Source organism: Neomonachus schauinslandi, chromosome 3, assembly GCF_002201575.2.
Source record: "Neomonachus schauinslandi chromosome 3, ASM220157v2, whole genome shotgun sequence".
Classification (NCBI taxonomy): Eukaryota; Metazoa; Chordata; class Mammalia; order Carnivora; family Phocidae; genus Neomonachus; species Neomonachus schauinslandi.
The window spans coordinates 128,354,379-128,376,224 of record NC_058405.1 but is presented as its reverse complement, the minus strand read 5'-3'; the positions used below and the strand labels follow the sequence as shown (position 1 = coordinate 128,376,224).

The window sequence follows — 21,846 nt, the reverse complement described above, 5'->3', positions numbered from 1 at the left end:
TCTCATCCCATATGCTGTAGACGTCTAATGCAAAGATATTTAAAACTCCATTTTTTTAAAAAGGAACTTATCTAATGAAATTATACTTGAATATTGTAAACCATCCCTTTAGAAAACAATGTATAAAAGATATATATGTATATGTCAGCACAGGAAATGCATTGCTAATGCTGATCTTATTCATTGATAATAGGTCCCATTTCTGTAAGGAAGTTTGGATTATTGCCACCTCCTGCTATCTTTGTCAAGATACTGTTTATTCCTTGTGCAAGGAATCTTGAGTTTTAAAATTAATAATAATAATAGCAAACGTGTGTTTAGTATTTACAATGGCCCTATAAGGTGATATATTATTATCCCTGTTTTACAAAGAGGGAAACCAAGGCTCGGAGAACTAAAGCAGCTTGTTCAAGTTCACTCAGCTAACAGTAGTCCTGAAGTTCAAACAGAGGCCCTCTGTTTCAGAGCTTGTACTCTTAACCCACCACACCTTTGCTCTCTCCAGTGTGTGTTAGGCTTCTGAACTTGGAAATAATTTAGAATAGTTGTGCTTTCCCCCCATACATAAATGAAAATTACTCTTTTCATTTCAAAAAAAAAAAAAAAACCCTCTTTTGTCTGGTGTCTATGAATAAAAATAAAATATCCAAACTACATACATTAATACAAACATATACACATAAAAGCGAAAACAAAACAACCAGTCCAAAGCAACAATTTCAAGAGTTTAGGAGTAATTGAGTGGTTAGAAAAAGAGTGTGATTAGGCTTGAAAGAGAACTTTCTGGTTTCTGGAGTTTCTAGGTTACCTCTTTAGACCACTCACCATATTATATTGCATGACCAAATATCAGCCGGGGGTTTGACTAACCTAACAAACTTTGAACTCATGTTACTTGTTCATATATTCGTATTTTCAGACAACATAGTATTTTTAGTGAGAATAAAGTTCCGTCAAAGTCATGGCCACAAACATTTCAGTTGGAGTGAATGCATGTGCTTTTAGGTAACGTGTGACCTCTGTGCTTGCATGATACAGCTTCAGCCCTTCTGCCAAGATATTTTTCCTTATCAAGTGAGCATGTTAAATTTCTATGGAATCAGATCTTTGCTGTGTTCTTCTTTTCAGTGATGTGTTACCTGTGAAATATAGAATTTATATCAAATTTGGATATTATTTCATATCTTTAAATGAAATGTTTTTATTTAAGACTTTACTTTTACCATAGGAAAATCAGTATTACCATAAATCCTGAAACAAACTACAAAACTAGAGGAGTTAGTAGATACTCTAGGATTCAACAGAAATGTAATAAACATAATAGTGTGGCAAAATGTTCAGTTTAGATGAAAAAACTGCATGACAAATAATATAACCTGGACAACTAAAACATGTCTACATGAAAAAGAATTTGTTACTCTTGTTTGACTTGGAGAAAAATTGCCTTTTCTGGAAAGTCAGTAAAAGTCAGTAAATTAGAGATTGGATCTAATAGGTCTCTACAAATAGCCACCTTCAGATACATGTGCTTGCATGTCTGCACGTACACATACTGACAGACACACAAGCATAGATTTATGCCCATGCGTCCATGTTGTGATATACACACATATATAACTGTATCTAAACAACTATACAACTTTAAAACTCTAGAACTATATTTATATGTTTGTAAAGTGGTGTGTGTGTATATTTATACATACACGCATACCACACATACCACACCTAAGCAGATAGGTGATACATATAGAGTTGTATAGTTGTTTGTGTGTATATGTGTGTGAGTGGTGTATGTGTGTGTGTGTGTATGTATTATTGGCCTGCACTGAACCAGCACAGTGTTTTAACTTTGAATTAGTTGCCAAGATTTAAAAACAAGACGTTTTCATATAAAAATGAGTGTACCTGGTAAGACTGAGCTCATAGTCCTGCATGGCAGCAATCCTTTAGAGTGGAAAGTGGTCACCTCTTTTAGATGGAGCTTACATTCTCCATTTTACAGTTCCCATCAGTCTCCATTGTCCTTTTCAAACTGAGTCATTTATCATCATATACTCAGAGCAATTCATGAGGCAAACATTACAGTCGCCGCCATTAACGCTGTTACCTCAACAAAGAATAATTACAGAAATTTATCAGAGAATACCGAGATTCTGCCCCTTTAACACACATCACTGCAACACACGTCTAGCTGTTTTCATGTAGGACTCTTACATGGTAAAACTATCTGAATAAATTCAAGACCCAGAAAGATAGATGATGAAAGTGATTGTAACAATAAAAGCAACTTGTTTTATTTGTTATTTTCCTAAGCATTAATTCTTTTCATCCTCAAAGCAAGAATATGAGGCAAGTACTATGATTATCCCCATTTTACCAGTGATGAAACTGAGACAGGAGTTAAGTAACTCTCCAATGATACATATCCAGTAAGTAGCAGAGCTATGATTCCAACCCAGCAACCTAGTCTCTACTTTTATTTAATCACTACAGCTACCTAAGCAAGATTTTATTCTACACATATAATTTATTAGAATTCTATTCATAGAACTTTAACTAATCATCTTTTTTCTTTCAGGGTACAACCAATCAAATACATAAGAAAAGACGTTCCAGTTCTTACCTTCTTTCTGAGGATATGTTGAATGATCCCAATCTGAGACAAAGAGCAATGAGTAGAGTAAGCATATTAACAAACACTGTAGAAGGTATGTAATAATACCCTCTTACCCATACAGATTTTTAAACAGAATTTAGATAAATCCTGGTCAGCCTTAAATAGGTATATAAAATTCTTAGGAAGAATCCAAAGAATAAAAAATGGTTATAAACATTAGTAAAGATAATCAATGGACACTAATGGAATGGTCTTTATGTGCTCAAAAAAATTGATAAAGTTTTTTTTGTGATTAAAGACATTAGGTGATAGGACTTTTCAAAGATGAACAGCTTAATGGTAATTAATGAAGAAATCTAGGTTAACCCAGGGCTGGGTGATTCTCACTATATAGTCTTAGAAACTTAAACTAGTCTCTCTGAATTTATCATCATTCTAATATGCAAAAAAATAATACATACTTCCAGATGTCTATAAATTGCTGCCTCTGAGTACATTCAATGAAATTATAAAATGGTAATATGTGATGTAACATCTGTTCAGAATATGATGAAAAGCCATTAGAGAAAGCAATTTAGAGAACATAATAGGAACAATAGTGGTTAGACCCTGGGATGCATTGAGAAGAGAGTTAAGGGTGGCAACTTTTAAAATGTACTGGCTCCCACCCTCTCCCCCTACAATATGCCCCAGGTCCCACCTTGCCCTTGGGTTGCTACCTCATACCCACACATTCCATGATGGCCTCAGACAAAGCTTCCCTCCACCTCCTAAACTTAATAGTGAGAAATAAAAGGGCTCATGGTATGACGTATCTATTGAATGAGTCACTCCGTAAATTATTTCTAGTCTCTTGGTTCTCAGATTGTTTTCACCTATGAAAGGATATATATTGGTGGAAAATATATATTTCTACATAGATTCTCCTGTTTCCCATCACATGTTAGGTGTATGTTTCTCTGGGAGTTGCCCATATCTGCTTTGAGTCATTAATTTCACTGCATTCCCCTAACTTATGCTTGCTTTGTAAATGAACATTGTGATATAAGATTTTTATGTAATATGCTATGCTTTCGTAGAAGAAGTACTGTTAAATTTGCAAAGTCTAGACAGAAAACTTGTTTCAGTGTTAAAGTGTACTGCTGATTTGTACCATACCTGGTTAGTAATAAAATAAACAAATGATTGGCTTTATGTTCTCTGTTGTTTTTTTCCCCCAGAACTTGAAGAGTCCAGACAAAAATGTCCACCTTGGTGGTACAGATTTGCACACACATTTTTGATCTGGAATTGTTCTCCATACTGGATAAAATTCAAAAAGCTTGTCTATTTTATTGTAATGGATCCTTTTGTAGATCTTGCTATTACCATTTGCATAGTTTTAAACACAATGTTTATGGCTATGGAGCATCACCCAATGACTGATGAATTCAAAAATGTACTCACTGTGGGAAATTTGGTGAGTTTCTCAATGTGTATTATGTACCCATAGATCTTCTCTTTGGTTGTCATGATTGTCATTTCTTTTCTTTAAGTCAGATGGGTATGTAGCTACAAATTATCCATATCCAGAATTCACAATATGAATCATTGTACAGAGTCAAGATTCTGGTGATACAATTTTAAAATAACTTTGCAGAAGTATAGAGGTCTATAACATTACTATTTCCAAAGAGGGTCACCATCTTGGGACCCACATCTTGATAGTGTGTGGGATTTTTTTTTTTTTCCTGCTGGCATGTCTCTATTTATTTATTTTTTAATTTTATTATGTTATGTTAGTCACCATACAATACATCATTGGTTTTTGATGTGGTGATCCACGATCCATTGTTTTCGTATAACACCCAGTGCTCCATGCAGTACGTGCCCTCCTTAATACCCATCACCGGGCTAACCAATCCCCCCTCCCCCCTCCCCTCTAAAACCCTGTTTGTTTCTCAGAGTCCATAGTCTCTCATGGTTCATCTCTCCCTCCAATTCCCCCCCCCCATTTTCCCCTTCCTTCTCCTAATGTCCTCCATGTTATTCCTTATGTTCCACAAATAAGTGAAACCATATGATAATTGACTTTCTCTGCTTGACTTATTTCACTTAGCATAATCTCCTCCAGCCGCATCCATGTTGTTGTAGAAGTTGGGTGTTCATCCTTTCTGATGGCTGAGTAATATTCCATTGTATATATGGACCACATCTTCTTTATCCATTCATCTGTTGAAGGGCATCTCGGCTCTTTCCCCAGTTTGGCTATTGCGGACATTGCTGCTATGAACATTGGGGTGCATATGGCCCTTCTTTCACTACATCTGTGTCTTTGGGGTAAATACCCAGGAGTGCAATTCCTGGGTCAGAGGGTAGCTCTATTTTTAAATTTTTGAGGAACCTCCACACTGTTTTCCAAAGTGGCTGTGCCAACTTGCATTCCCACCAACAGTGTAAGGGGGTTCCCCTTTCTCCACAACCTCTCCAACATTTGTTGTTTCTTTCCCTGTCCATTTTTGCCATTCTAACTGGTGTAAGGTGGTATCTCAATGTGGTTTTGATTTGAATTTCCCTGATGGCTAATGATGATGAACATTTTTTCATGTGTCTGTTAGCCATTTGTATGTCTTCTTCAGAGAAGTGTCTGTTCATCTCTTCTGCCCACTTTTTGACTTGATTATTTGTTTTTTGGGTGTTGAGTTTGAGAAGTTCTTTATAGATTTTGGATACCAGCCCTTTATCTGTAGTGTCATTTGCAAATATCTTCTCCCATTCTGTGGGTTGCCTCTTTGTTTTGTTGACTGTTTCCTTTGCTGTGCAGAAGCTTTTTATCTTGATGAAGTCCCAAAAGTTCATTTTTGCTTTTGGAGATGTATCTTGAAAGAAGTTGCCATGGGCGATGTCAAAGAGGTTACTGCCTATGTTTTCCTCTAGGATTTTGATGGATTCCTGTCTCACATTGAGGTCTTTCATCCACTTTGAGTTTATCTTTGTGAATGGTATTAGAGAATGGTCGAGTTTCATTCTTCTGCATGTGGCTGTCCAATTTTCCCAGCACCATTTATTGAAGAGACTGTCTTTTTTCCATTGCGTGTTTTTTCCTGCTTTGTCAAAGATTATTTGACCATAGAGTTGAGGGTCCATATCTGGATTCTCTATTCTGTTCCATTGGTCTATATGTCTGTTTTTGTGCCAGTACCATGCTGTCTTGGTGATCACAGCTTTGTAATACAGCTTGAAATCGGGCAACGTGATGCCCCCAGCTTTGTTTTTCTTTTTCAACATTTCCTTGGTGATTCAGGGTCTTTTCTGATTCCATACAAATTTTAGGACTGTTTGTTCCAGCACTTTGAAAAATGTCATTGGAATTTTGATCGGGATGGCATTGAAGGTATAGATTGCTCTGGGTAGCATAGACATTTTAACAATGTTTATTCTTCCGATCCATGAGCATGGAATATTTTTGCATCTTTTTGTGTCTTCTTTAATTTCTTTCGTGAGTGTTTTGTAGTTCCTAGAGTATAGATCCTTTACCTCTTTGGTTAGGTTTATTCTGAGGTATCTTATGGGTTTTGGTGCTATTGTAAATGGAATCGTTTCTCTAATTTCTGTTTCTACAGTTGTGTTGTTAGTGTATAAGAAAGCAACTGATTTCTGTGCATTGATTTTGTATCCTGCCACATTACTGAATTGCTGGATGAGTTCTGGTAATTTGGGGGTGGAGTCTTTTGGGTTTTCCACATAAAGTATCATGTCGTCTGCGAAAAGAGAGAGTTTGACTTCTACTTTGCCAATTTGAATACCTTTTATTTCTTTTTGTTGTCTGATTGCTGTTGCTAGGAATTCTAGTACTATGTTAAACAATAGTGGCGAGAGTGGACATCCTTGACGTGTTCCTGATCTTAAGTGAAAGGCTCTCAGCTTTTCCCCATTGAGGATGATATTCCCTGTGGATTTTTCATAGATGGATTTTATGAACTTGAGGAATGTTCTCTCTATCCCTATACTCTGGAGAGTTCTAATCAGGAAAGGATGTTGTATTTTGTCAAATGCTTTTTCTGCATCAATTGAGAGGACCATATGGTTCTTCTCCCTCCTATTATTAATGTGTTCTATCACATTGATTGATTTGTGAATGTTGAACCACCCTTGCATCCCAGGGATAAATCCCACTTGGTCGTGGTGGATGATCCTTTTAATGTATTGTTGGATCCTATTAGCTAGGATTCTGTTGAGGATTTTGGAATCCATATTCATCAGGGATATCGGTCTGAAATTCTCCTTTTTGATGGGGTCTTTGCCTGGTTTGGGGATTAAGGTAATGCTGGCCTCATAGAATGAGTTTGGAAGTTTTCCTTCTGTTTCTATTTTTGAAACAGCTTCAGTAGAATAGGTATTATTTCTTCTTTGAATGTTTGGTGGAATTCCCCAGGGAATCCATCAGGCCCTGGACTCTTGTTTTTGGGGAGGTTTTTGATCACTGCTTCAATCTCGTTACTGGTTATTGGCCTATTCAGGTTGTCAATTTCTTCCTGTTTCACTCTTGGCAGCTTATAGGTTTCCAGGAAGGCCTCCATTTCATCCAGATTGCTCAGTTTATTGGCATATAGTTGTTGATAATAATTTCTAATAATTGTTTCTATTTCCTTGGTGTTAGTCGTGACCTCTCCCCTTTCATTCATAATTTTATTAATTTGGGTCCTTTCTCTTTTCTTTTGGATAAGTCTGGCCAGTGGTTTATTGATCTTATTAATTCTTTCAAAGAACCAACTTCTAGTTTCGTTGATCTGATCTACTGCGTTTCTGGTTTCTAATTCATTGATTTCTGCTCTAATTTTAATTATTTCTCTTCTAATGCATGGCTTAGGCACCATTTGTTGCTTTTTCTCTAGTTCTTTAAGGTGTAGAGTTAGTTGGTGAATTTGGGATTTTTCTATTTTTTTGAGTGAGGCTTGGATGGCTATGTATTTCCCCCTTAGGACTGCCTGTGCAGTATACCATAGGCTTTGGACCGATGTGTTTTCGTTCTCATTGATTTCCATGAATTGTTTAAGTCCTTCTTTGATTTCATGGTTGACCCAAACATTCTTGAGCAGAGTGGTCTTTAGCTTCCAAGTGTTTGAATTTCTGCCAAATTTCTTCTTGTGACTGAGTTCCAGTTTTAAAGCATTGTGGTCTGAGAATATGCAGGGAATAATCTCAGTCTTTTGGTATCGGTTGAGACCTGATCTGTGACCCAGTATGTGGTCTATTCTGGAGAAAGTTCCATGTGCGCTCGAGAAGAATGAGTATTGTGTTGTTTTAGGGTGGAATGTTCTGTAAATATCTATGAGGTCCATCTGGTCCAATGTATCATTCAAAGCTCTTGTTTCCTTGTTGATTTTCTGCTTAGATGATCTGTCCGTTGCTGAGAGGGGAGTATTGAGGTCTCCTACAATTAACGTATTGTTATCAATATGGCTCTTTATTTTGGTTAACAGTTGGCTTATGTAGATGGCTGCTCCCATGTTGGGGGCATAGATATTTACAATTGTTAGATCTTCTTGTTGGATAGACCCTTTAAGAATGATATAGTGTCCTTCTGTGTCTCTAATTACAGACTTTAGTTTAAAATCTAATTTGTCTGATACAAGAATTGCTACCCCAGCTTTCTTTTGAGGTCCACTGGCATGGAAGATAGATCTCCATCCCTTCACTTTCAGTCTGGATATATCTTTAGGTTCAAAATGAGTTTCTTGTAGGCAGCATATGGATGGGTCCTGTCTTTTTATCCAATCTGCAACCCTGTGCTGTTTTATGGGAGCGTTTAGTCCATTCATGTTGAGAGTGATTATTGAAAGATGTGAATTAATTGTCATCATGTTGCCTGTGAAGACGTTGTTTTTATAGATTGTCCCTGTAAGTTTCTGTTGTATATCACTCTTGGGGTCTTTCTCCTTTTATAGAACCCCCCTTAATATTTCTTGCAGGGCCGGCTTAGTGGTCACATATTCTTTCAGTTTCTGCTGGTCGTGAGAGCTCTGCATCTCTCCATCCATTCTAAATGACAGCCTTGCCAGATAAAGTATTCTTGGCTGCATGTTCTTCTCATTTAGTACCCTGAATATGTCTTGCCAGGCCTTTCTGGCTTGCCAGGTCTCTGTGGATAGGTCTGACATTATTCTGATGTTCCTCCCTCTGTACATAAGGAATCTCTTCCCCCTAACTGCCCTTAAGATGGTTTCCTTGGTTCTAAGATTTGCAGGTTTTACTATTACATGCCGGATGTTGGCCTGTTTTCCTTGATCTTGGGAGGGGTCCTCTCTGCCTCTAGGACGCGAATGTTTGTTTCATTCCCCAGATTAGGGAAGTTCTCAGCTACGATTTGCTCAAATACATCTTCTAGTCCTCTCTCTCTCTCCACTCCCTCCAGGATTCCAATTATTCTGACATTGGAACACTTCATGGTGTCACTTATTTCTCTGATTCTATTTTCATGGATTCTGAGTTGTTTTTCCCTAGCCTCCTCTTTTCCCTTTTTATCTATTATATTGTCTTCCAGGTCGCTTATTCGTTCTTCTGCCTCACTTACCCTAGCTGTTAGATTATCTAGATTGGATTGGATCTCATTGATAGCATTTTTAAGTTCTGCCAATTCACCTTTCATTTCTGCCCTTAGAGACTCTATGTTGCCATTAATTGATTTCTCCATTCTAGCCATTGTCTTCACAATTGCTAGCCTGAATTCCATCTCTGACATCTTGGTTATATCTGCATTCATTTGTAAATCTGCAGCATAAGTCATAATCTCTGAGTCTTTTCTATTTTGGGGGCTCCTCCTCCTAGTCATTCTGTTGATGGGTGTTTGAGGGAATGTATAGAGTCCAAATTATTGACCAGAACCCAAGCAAGATGCACCTGTTTTCTTGGGACCTTAGGGTTGCTGGCCTCTTGTTTTCCCAGCCTGTCTTCTGGGGGAGGGGCCTGCTGTGCTGTTACTCAGGCAACCCTACTTGGGCGGTGTTGCCCTGCCCCCCTGTGGCGGGGGATGGGCTCAGCAGGAATCAGTTTTGGGGGCTTTTGTTCTCTGGCGGCTTTCCGCCTCTCATCCGCGAGTCAGAGCAGAAGAGACCATTTCCAACCCTCTGCCTCAGAGCAGAGAGACCGCAGTCTGTTCTTCAGTGAGCCCTCCAGGCCACACCGTCTCCGTTTCTGTCCGTGCTGCTATAAACTGCAGCGTCCTGGGTTGTGCGCCCCTCCGCAGCACTCCCAGTCCTGCCTCGAGGTCGGGGCACGTCTCTGCCCTTTGTGCTTCTAAAACCGCCAGCTGCTCCCAGTTCACCCGCGCGACCCCTCCGCTCCGGGTTTCCACCCGTGGAGGCTGCAGTTCGCCAGCGCGACCCTGCCGCTCCGGGTTTCCACCCCGGGGACTGCCCTAAAGTCCTTTCCCCGCTGCTACCTGTCTGTGAGTCTGTGCCCGTCCGCAGCGCGCAAGGCTGTCACTCACCGGTGGTGTAGGATCCCCACGTCCAGGCACCCTCCCGCCGCTGTTTATCCTCCGATATCTGCCCGCAGAATCACAGCTCTCCACTTCGTACCTCTAAACCAACCGCCTGTGATATTCTGTTTGTAGAGATCCAGATCTTCTTATATCTCTGGCTGGTTTCGTGGGTGCTCAGAGTGGTCTGGTAGATATCCAGCTCAATTCCAGTTGAAATAGGGTCCCCTACTCCTCCGCCATCTTTCCCTGGCATGTCTCTTTAAAGCAACACTGAAAATTTGATACTTTCTTACCCATTTTATAATTACATTGCCACTTCCTTATGAGTTCTCCACATATTTTTAGAGAAATTATGGATGGTTTGTTTTGACATAAAAGTGAAGTGTCTGGGCCTTTGAAGTCCCAAAGTCTTGGATTTGAATTCTGATTCTGCCTCTTACTGGTTATATGACCTTTGGCAAATGTGTTAATCTCTATAATCTTTAATTTTCTCATTCATAAAATAATTATACCTCATTTGTAAAATAAGAAAAATAATTCATTATTTATAATATAATAATAGCACTTCATTTATCATATTGTTGAGAGGATTAAATACTTTCTACTTATTAGTCTGGCATATCATAAGTCATTAACAAATTAAACCTATTGTTACTGTTATTATTATCATCATGCTTTAAATCAATTAGCAGAAAGAAGCCTTAAGAATAAGGATACCAAGAAACCAAAATGGGAGGAATGGACACAGAAGACACAAGGACACTCAAGGGATCTGTAGGCTTCAAGAAGACAGAGGATCCTATTAGGAAAATGGGTGCCAGAGTGATCTCTTAAATGTGCAGTGCTGGTCACATTTTGGCTTAATTAATGCCTTAGGGCAAATGACAAGTGTTAGTTTCTGAGAATCTGCGTGAAGCAGGCAGAAGTTCTATTTCATGGCCAAAGAATCCTAGTTTATGACTCTCCATAAATTTGCAATAACTCTGGATGTCTTTGTGAATGTCTGTATAAGATAATTTTACTTTTGCCTAGATCCCAAAACAATTGATCTTTGGAGCCAAAGAGTTTGTTTCTGAGTCATTCTTCTTTCCCATGTATTTTCAGTTAAGATGTATGTACCCCATGTGCTTTCTGAGGTAGCATTCTTCTTGCCTTCGATTTCTCTTTGAAAAAGACAGGACTAGACAGGTGATGGGTATTAAAGAGGGCACTTGTGATGAGCACTGGGTGTTGTATGTAAGTGATGAATCTGAATTCTACTCTATAAACCAATATTGCACTGTATGCTACTAACAAAATTTAAATTGAAAAAAAAAGACAGGACTATCTAGTTTCTAATTGTTGGTGGAAGTACAGATCATGAAAATCAATGAGTTCTTGCTGAGTTGACTGCATCACTATGAAGCCCAAAAGAATTTATCGTGTTTCTTATCTCCTGCCACAACCCTAAGTGTGGGTACTTCCTGCTTGTCTTCTTGATGCTGCATTATTTTTAAATTGACTCAGCACTTATAGACTTCACCATTTCCCTTTGAGCCTTCTTTGGTCAGCTTCTTTGAGTCAAATCAAACCTGAATGATTCATAAACAAGTCCTTCACTGTTGTCTTTTTAAGTCAGTCCTTTAATACCGATGTCATGAATTAATGATGTTTTGTGATGCACTTTAGTGTCAAAGTTTTAGAAGTCTTACTTTAGCTCCCACTGTGTCAATTAAATACTTTTTCCTCTTCTACTGATAAATCTTTAAAGAGTGAGTCAACATATTCTCTATTACCCTAAGAGTAGTCAGACTAGACAAAAAGACTGGCTCAAAATTTCAGTATCAATCTATATTTCCTTTTCATTTTCTTCCAGAATAACTTATTGACCCACATAATTTTTTTTGAAAAAAGTGACTGTGTTAATTGTCATGGTTTTATTTATGTGGAATTTTTTTTTAAGATTTATTTATTTGAGAGAGAGAAAGAGAGGGGCAGAGGGAGAGGGAGAATCTCAAGCAGACTCCACACTGAGCAAGGATCCCGACTCGAAGCTTGATCTCACAACCGTGAGATCACCACCCAAGCCAAACCCAAGAGTCATACACTTAACCAACTGCACCACCCAGGCACCCCTATTTATGTGGGATTTTAATATGCTCTTCTAAAATGCTGTCTAAAGATGAAGAGAGTAGACAGGAAACTTAGAGCTTTTTATCCCTGTAATGCTTGTATTATAGCTATAGAAATAGTCACCAGATTTATGGGATTAAATGAGATAATAACATACATTTGTAGAGGATCTGGCACATTGCCTGAAGCACAGTGATGCAAAACAAATAGTCATAATCATCATTACTTTGATTCTATACTTCTAGTAATACCAGAAAAAAAAACATTGTATTTCTCCTTTAGGTCTTCACTGGGATCTTTGCAGCTGAAATGGTCTTAAAACTAATTGCCATGGATCCATATGAGTATTTCCAAATAGGATGGAACATTTTTGACAGCCTTATTGTGACTTTAAGTTTAGTGGAGCTTTTTCTAGCAGATGTGGAAGGACTGTCAGTTCTGCGATCATTCAGACTGGTAAATATAGACCAACCTTACCATTATATTCCGTGTATAAAAGGGTGTTCCTAAGGCTTTGCATTATTATTTAAGTCTTTTGGAAGATTGAATCAAAAAGGCAAGATTAGGTCTTGTATCTAGTATAATCAATTTCATTCCATCACAAAAGTTCTTAAAGAGTTCAAAAATCACAGGGATATTCTTATTTTAGCATCTTGAAGACATGGTCAGTCATAATTGAATTAATTTTAGGATCTCGAAGACATATTCAGTTGCATATACTAGTATAATAGAAGTGGGTAAAGAAAATATTTCTTTGCCAGTAGGCAATAATTTGTTTCACAGTAAGAAGCTTATGGTTTACAGAATTTCAATTCCTACAATATGTTCATTACTTTGTGGGTTTGATAACTAAAGATCAAATTATTGTCCCCAAAATGATTGTTGTCTGATATCAAAAATATAGAAATGTAAGGACTTAAAGCACTTTTCTCTAACATGTTGGGCTTTATCCTATGTCAGCATGAAAAAGTCGATAAAAGTATCAGACTATATTCAAATTAAAAAAATTTTAAGTATCAGAAAAGAGAATTAAGGATAAATTATCAATTCTAAAGGGAATAATATCTGAAACCATAATAAGAGGCTTTTATAGTAATCCTGAATTGCCTTCAAAAATATGTATGGTAATTATATTGTGGCAAGTATAACAAAATAACAGGAATATTGAAAATAGCTGACAGGAAAAAAATAGAAATAATCAATTTTAGCTAGGTAATGATAATATTTTAGAATTTAAAATTTGGGACAAAACTCAAGATTGGAAACATTGAACACTTTTCATAATAATTAATATTAACCTTTGTGTTTCCTTACAGCTTCGAGTTTTCAAACTGGCAAAGTCTTGGCCCACACTGAATATGCTGATAAAGATCATTGGCAACTCAGTGGGTGCTCTGGGTAACCTCACCTTGGTGTTGGCCATCATCGTCTTCATTTTTGCCGTGGTCGGCATGCAGCTCTTTGGCAAGAACTACAAAGAATGTGTCTGCAAGATCAATGAAGACTGTACACTCCCACGCTGGCACATGAATGACTTCTTCCACTCCTTCCTGATTGTGTTCCGCGTGCTGTGTGGAGAGTGGATAGAAACCATGTGGGACTGTATGGAGGTTGCTGGTCAAGCCATGTGCCTTATTGTGTACATGATGGTCATGGTCATTGGAAACCTAGTGGTATGTAATCAGAGGTTCACACGTATAAAATTTTTCATCGAAAATTGTTATATGATGATAAGATCAGTTATTTTATAATTTTAGGATTAATTACACATAAAACTATTAATTGTGATAGGATATTGGTCATTTTAATATGGGAAAGTACAGAAAAGAAAATGAAATATTGTCTCAATTTCCCTGACAGATAACCCATATTTATATTTTTCACAATGATTATATTATTTTACTTATTTTATTTTTTTCAAAGATTTATTTATTTATTTGAGAGAGAGAGTGTATGTGTGCATGGAGGGAGGGGCAGAGGGAGAGAATCTTCAAGCGGACTCCCTGCTGAGCACAGAGTCCAATGCAGGGCTCCACCTCACAACCCATGAGATCATGACCTGAGCCAAAACCAAGAGTCAGACACTTAACCAACTGAGCCACCCAGGTGGCCCTTCACAATATTTATTTTAATGGAAAGTTTTCTACTTTATTCTCTCATTTTGAAAATTATGTCATATGAATTAAATCTGTGGTTTTCCTATCTCTTAAAAGTCCATTCAAATACCAAGTTATACTAGTAAATAGAATATGATTAAATTAACAATAACAAAAATGAAGTTATAATGGAACAAAGCAATTGAAAGGACTGGTCCCATTGCACTATAGTCATATATAATAAAACTAGCAACCATAGCAAGGATCAGGAAACTATGAGTCATGTGCCAAATCCAGCATACTGCCTGTTTTTGTATGGCCTTGCAAGCTTGGAATATTTGTTTTTGGTTTTTTTCCAATGGTTAAAAAAAATAAAAGGAAAATTAAAATTTCATGACACATGGAAATTATATGAAATTTAAATTTCAGGCTCTGTAAGCAAAATTTTATTAGAACACAGACATGCTAATTCATTTACATATTGTCTATGTCTGTTTTACTCTGCAATGGCAGAGTTGAGTAGTTGCCGTAGAGATTCTATGTCCCACAAAGGCCAAAATATTTTTTATCTCGTCCTTTACAGAAAAAGATTTGCCCACCACTGCTCTATAGCATCTCTTTCACAATTGATCTTCTATTTCTCCATTAGTGTTTGCTTGGCTTGTACTCCTTCTTTGTTTGTTTGTTTGTTTGTTTGTTTTTACCTACCCATTGGTAAAAACTTTCAAGCTAACGAACAGGAGAAAACTGGGATAAGATGTTCTTTCATGACTCACTCACTTCAGTTTTCAAAGCCACCATGTTGACTTGGTTTAGTTTGTCACCTTGGCATTAGATTCCTCATTAGGAGTCCCAGGAGGTGGGGTATAGTAACAACTATATGGTTAATACTTTCACCTTCAACTGGCTTGAAAATAAGTTGCTAATTATTTTTGTCCTTGCAGCCCCCATGTCAAAAGTAATTCAGAGCCTAAGACAGAAACCTACATTCACCAAGTCATATTCTAAATGGTACTGTTTTGTGCCATTAAATGGCTAGATATATACAGAGTAAATTATGCAATCCAAATTCTAGATCATTACAGCACAAAATGTAGACACCATGAGTTAGAATTCTGTAATTACTGATCATCCTCTAGTTGTAGTAATAAATTTACTAGTTTTATAAAGGCTTATAAATCCCTTCCAATATGAAGTAAAATGCATATGCTTTATCTGGTTCTTCTTCTGAATTTAACATTTGTATTCATAAGCTCCTATAATGTGATTTGTTTGTACACTTCTTCTTATAAAATTTTGACATAAAAATATTGAATGAATAATTCGAGAGCGCCCAAGGAATCCCCCTCATTTCATCCATGCCTGAGTGAATACTAAATATTTAAATTAGTTGTGACTAATGGCTTTGGTGTGGTATGTTTTGACATCCTATCTTATAAAGAGCTACATTTCAATATTTTTATTACTTTCTCTGTGAAAGGAAATGTATTTGGGTATTGCAGGGTGATTAAAAATATATACCTATGAGTTAGTCCCTGTCTTCAAGGTAATTACTATCTATGGACATGGGAAAATGGTACACAAAATTATCAGATAAGGAAGAAGTGGTAGGTGCTAGCAGTGAGGCAAAAATAGATGCTCTTGACACACTGGAAGAAAAGAGAGTTCTAAATAGTGACTCAAAGAAGAATTTTTAAGTGGGTCTTTGAATAATATGCAAAATAATATATTTTTTTAAATATTTTATTTATTTATTTGACAGAGAGAGAGACAGCGAGAGGGAACACAAGCAGGGGGAGTGGGAGAGGGAGAGCAGGCTTCCCGCCCAGGAGGGAGCCCGATGTGGGGCTCGATCCCAGGACCCTGGGATCATGACCTGAGCCGAAGGCAGACACTTAACGACTGAGCCACCCAGGCGCCCCTGCAAAATAATATTTAAGCATGAACACAGGTGTAACAGTAATGGTTTACTTTGAAAAGTAATATGAATTTATAGTTAAAAATAGATGGGATAGGGCGCCTGGGTGGCTCAGTTGGTTAAGCGACTGCCTTCGGCTCAGGTCATGATCCTGGAGTCCCAGAATCGAGTCCCGCATCGGGCTCCCTGCTCAGCGGGGGGTCTGCTTCTCCCTCTGCCCTCTTCCCTCTTGTGCTCTCTGTCTCTCATTCTCTCTCTCTCAAATAAATAAATAAAATCTTAAAAAAAAAAATAGATGGGATATCTCAGTGAATGTTTCATCCATATAGAACTGGTAATCACTGACTCATGATGATATTTATGCATTATTTACTAGTGATAATGAAAGACAAGGGAAGTGTAATTCACAAAATAGACAAACAACTCTTGGTTAAGGAATTACCAATGATGTAAAATTAGAATCTGAAAAGAAAAACAAAAAATTAAGTTTCTGATACAGTCCTCCTCTGCATATTAGAGTTACAGCTAAACAGATCTTTCATTTTTTTCTCACTTATTCCTTAGTTAATTTTACTACCAATTAGTTAAAATAGTTAAAAACAGTAAGAAAGAACATTAATCAGAATGATGTTGAATCAGACATACATTTTATTAATATTTTTTTCTCTGCTTAATCTGATAATGGATGTGTGATACAGAATGGACTTGATTTTCAATTGTGGTACCAGTAGATTTTGATAAAATAGTAGAATACTGTTATGATTTTTGATGGAATGAAAGTTACCATTATTATCCTTAATGAAGATGTGACAGAACAGGAGGACATTATTGAAATATGTGGAATCTTATAAAAGCCAAACTCATAGAAACAGAGACTAGAATGGTGATTACCAGGGGCTGGGGGGTGGGGGAAATAGTGGTCAAATTTCAAAATTCCAGCTATAAGATAAATAAGTTCTAGGGATCTAATTTACAGCATGGTAATTATAGTTAATAATACTGTATTATATACTTGGAAGTTGCTAAGAGAATAGATCTTAAATGTTCTCACCACCCACACACAAAAATGGTAATTCTTTGACATGATGGAGGTGTTCCTTAACACTGTGGTAGTAATCATTTTGTATAAATATGTCAAATCAACATGTTGTACACTTTAAACTTACACAATGTCATATAACAATTATGTCTCAGTAAATGTAGAAAAATAAAGTTAATTACAAATTTGAAAGGAAAAAAGGAAGACTATTAGTACTTGCATTGATTAGGGAGACTAAAGCTGTAGAATGAGCCCTTGGCTTCTCATCAACATTCCTGTTAAAACATACACGCAAACAAACATAAATACATTTTCTCATTGACCATAAAGACCAAAATGAAAGTAAACTATTTCAGAATTCCTTCATAAGATTTATCGCAATTGTTTTCTGTGATTTTCTCTTTTTGCTCCCCCTCAGACTCTTCTCTTAAATCAAACATATTAACATAGACATTTTTGAACTATGCTCTTCTACTTACATCTCTGAAAAATTGTTTTAGGTGGGACCCAAATTCAGGCATGAGTCCCTTCTCCTCAGTTTGGCCTAATTTTGATTATTTTAACGAGGTAGATGTTTTTGTCCATGAAGAGACTTACATGAAAGGGTATTTCAATTACCTTTTTGTTTCCTATCTAAAACAATATTGAAATATAATTTAAATAAAATTTAAATACTTTCAATCCTCTGTGTTTTTTTGTTTTTTTGTTTTTACAATATTGAGTCCACCTGGTCCCTCACCTCAGGGAGGAAAAACAGAAACGGTTTTGCACACAAACAGGATTTTAGGAGTTGTCCTGCCCTCTTTGATTATTTCTTCCAGGGCCAGATGATTGGCACGAGGCCAAACAGTCATAATGCCATTATCTCATTTGAATTGGGTTCAGTGGGCAGGTCCTTTTCTATGCTTTAAAAGCCTCATTAAGTTGCAAGCTGGCACAATTCTTGGACAGAATATTTTATTACAGGAGCTTTGCAAGTATATGTTCCATTTGTTGCAGCAAACTGACATGTATCTTCTGGGAAAAGCAAACACAGAGCTTGGTGTAGGTTACTTCAGCACAATACACACTCCTCACAATTTTCTTGTTCTACTTTTTTCTCATAGGTGACAAATATTAATTACAGGTAAACATTAGGAGGGCTTTTTATGCCTATAAAAGGGAATTTGGCCAAGGGACTCCTGCTGCAGAAATGAACTTAAGAATGGCATAATGATAATGGGGAGGGAGCATTCTCTCTGCTCCTTGTGCTAAGTCCTTCGTGGGTATGGCTGACCTCTGTTCCCCAGAGTTTCCAGGAGCTAGGATACATATATGATAGGAGAGTGATGAGAGTCTAGCCTCGTCTCTATCCCATCACATGTTCTTCCCTCTGTGTGAAGAAGTACAGGGATCTTTAATGCTGGTTTGGATTTTGGCCTGTATTTCAGAAAAATGTGCTTATTTTCTTTTTTATTTCCTGTCTCCCTATTTCTCCACACCCCATCCCCATCCTGATGTAGGTCCTCAACCTATTTCTGGCTTTATTATTGAGCTCATTTAGCTCAGACAATCTTACAGCAATTGAAGAAGACAAGGAGGCAAACAACCTTCAGACTGCAGTGGGTAGAATTACGAAGGGAATAAATTATATGAAACAAACCTTACATGAATTTATTCTCAAAGCATTTTCCAAAAAGCCAAAGATTTCCAAAGACACAGGAAGAGAAGATCAAAATAGTAAGAAGGAAAACTGTATCTCTAACCGCACACTTGCTGAAATGAACAAAGATCGCAATTTCCACAAAGAAAAAGACAAAATCAGTGGTTTTGGAGGCAGCGTGGACAAATACTTGATGGAAGAAAGTGATTGTCAATCATTTATTCATAATCCCAGCCTCACTGTGACAGTGCCCATTGCACCTGGGGAATCTGATTTGGAAAATATGAATACTGAGGAACTTAGCAGTGATTCAGATAGTGAATACAGCAAAGGGGTAAGATTGTTTCATACACATTGTTTCCTATTATTAATTAGTGTGAAATGAATCTAAAGTTCAAATTTTGCTGTGTTCTTTCTGATATTGCAGACTGATGGGTAGTTTCTTGTGTTTGTGAGTTTACACAGCAGCTTGCTGAAGGTTCATGTAGTAAGCTTTTACTTACTGGTTCTTAACAATTGATGCAATCATACTTAGCTAGATTTGAAAGTGCCAGGTACCTTTAAATCTTCCCTTCCCTCATCCCCTTTTGTTATCAGTTGTAAAGTCATATACAGTTTCCTGTCTGTTGAATCCACCACTCCTTCTCATCACCTTTGTTTGCCTTTGCATTCAGTACTTCTAGCCTAAACCATACCAAGTAAAGTCCCAACTGGTGTCTCTGCTTCTAGTTTCCATCTACTCCAGGTCACTTGTTTGATTAATTTTACTCCGATTCAATCCTAATCATGTCACTCCTTTGAAGTATGCTTGGTCCCCCAAGTCTCCGGAATTACAGACTGTTGATAAAGTCTTCACACCATGGCCCCAACCAGCTGACCAGCTGTGTCATCCAGTGCTTGCCCGGTTTCCTTCTGGACCACAAACACTCGCATCGTGTATCACTCTGCTTGGGATTTCCTTCCCCAGTCAAAATCCTATACACATCCTTTAAGACATTTTTTTAAAGATTTTATTTATTTATTTGACAGAGAGAGACACAGCGAGAGCAGGAACACAAGCAGGGTGAGTGGGAGAGGGAGAAGCAGGCTTCCCGCTGAGCAGGGAGCCTGATGTGGCTCGATCCCAGTACCCTGGGATCATGACCTAAGCCGAAGGCAGACGCTTAACCAACCCAGCCACTCAGGTGCCCCCCTTTAAGACTTTCTTCATGTGTAAAATTATTAGGCCTTATAGTTGGGTAATAAGGGTTACATGAATTAACACAGGCAAAATGCTTAGAACAGTACTCAGAGTGCTCAAAAGTGGTAGCTATTGCATCCTTCCTAATTTCTCCACAGAGAGATAGGAGCACTCCTCATTTTGAATCCTGTCCAGTTTTATGACTTCTCCTGGATTTATCGTTTAGCCTTCTATTTTATTATTTTTTCAGAGAAATCATCGTATGCATCAAATGGTGCTCTAAACTCACTGAGAACGGGAACCTTTTATCAAAACTTTTTTATATCCTCTTTCTCCACACCTAATTGTATATATTTAAAGTAACAGGGTGGTTTTTTTACTGTTTTTATTAATTGAACTGTGTTTTTATTGATGTGGAATATAATAACCATAAGTGAGTTTTCAGACAAGCATTTTTATGGTATATCTTTAAAATTTCAAGATATCAGTTAAAAATATTACTCCTTTCTTTAGGTCACATTTGAGAGTATTTGACAGGCATTTATCACATGCCTTCTATCTACTTAACCCTATTCTAAGACCTGCTCTCCATGAATTTCTAGTGGATTTTGGAATAAAGATACATACGTGTGTGTGTGTGTGTGTGTGTGTGTGTGTGTCCTAGCCATATGACCAGTGCTGGGTGCATAGTAAATGCTCAATACTTACTGAGTGAATACATGATTATATAAATTAAGACTGTGTGTTTCTAAGTAGTCAAAGAAATTCTTTCCAAGATGACAAAGTAAAGAATAACATTTTTTATTTTTATTTTTAAAACCTTTACACAGAAATAGTACTATCTCCAGAATTCAAAAGTATGATTGTTTCAGCTTGAAGGTAGAATATCAGATTCCACAAAACCCTTTTCAGGAAGTAATCTGAGCCTAGTCTCACGTGGAAAGGGAAACTAGTGCAATTACTCATTTTTCTGCTCATGAAGATCAGAGATCTTTGAAGATCACTAAAAAACCACAATTGCTTGGTAGACTTTCTGAATAAGTTTGGGATTCCAGGTGTTAAGGCAGTCTGATAGCTGGCAGAGTTTATCAAACACTTCTTTAAATCTTAATATTTGGAAGAATCATTTCTTACATGGTCATTTTTCCTTTGCTCAAAACTGGTGGCTAACCTTAAATGGATCTCCTGTGGCTGGCAAAAGTCTTATTCTTCCTATGTTAATTATAGCATTTTGATGGGAATCTTATAGATCTGCCCATTTAGCACCTCATTTTGTAAAAGCCAGCCCAATAAGAGAAAGTGACTTTATCCACAGTTATAAACCTAGCTCAAAGGCAGAGCCATGACAAGAGTCCCAGTTTTGTGATTCATAGATCAGTCCTATTTCTATCTTCTTTGCCCTGTCTTTGTCCATTTCAGGGATAAAACACACATCCCTATTGGGTTAATATCCAGTAGTTCTCCTCTGGGGTACTGAGCCATGCTTCTGAAAAATTTACATAACTTGTGGCATCCAGAGGAAGTCTGTGATGTCATAGTAGCCAGCTGTCTTTTTTTATAATTAGTGATTTAGTTTATAGACTGTTTGATTACTGAAATAGACTATTTTTTTGTTTTGATTTCAAGTTTGTGTTTACACTATGGTTAGTTAACATATATGGTAAAAGTGGTTTCAGGGGTAGTGCTCTCCGTAATCCCCATCACGCATCCATCTCCCTCCATCAACCCTTAATTTGTTCTCTATTGTTAAGAGTCTCTTATGGTTTGTTTCCCTCTCTCT

General features: G+C 37.3%; 1 protein-coding gene across 3 annotated transcripts in view; it reads left to right on the top strand.

Moving 5' to 3' along the window:
- SCN9A (sodium voltage-gated channel alpha subunit 9) overlaps positions 1-21,846 on the top strand; it is a 100,149-nt gene that overhangs the window by 22,435 nt on the left and 55,868 nt on the right. For all 3 annotated transcript variants that reach the window (XM_021703141.1, XM_021703140.1, XM_021703139.1), the window contains exons 12-16: positions 2,579-2,708; positions 3,838-4,076; positions 12,474-12,647; positions 13,508-13,864; positions 18,747-19,220. In XM_021703141.1, the coding sequence (XP_021558816.1) occupies positions 2,579-2,708; positions 3,838-4,076; positions 12,474-12,647; positions 13,508-13,864; positions 18,747-19,220 (1,374 nt within the window). The remainder of the gene's footprint in view (positions 1-2,578; positions 2,709-3,837; positions 4,077-12,473; positions 12,648-13,507; positions 13,865-18,746; positions 19,221-21,846) is intronic.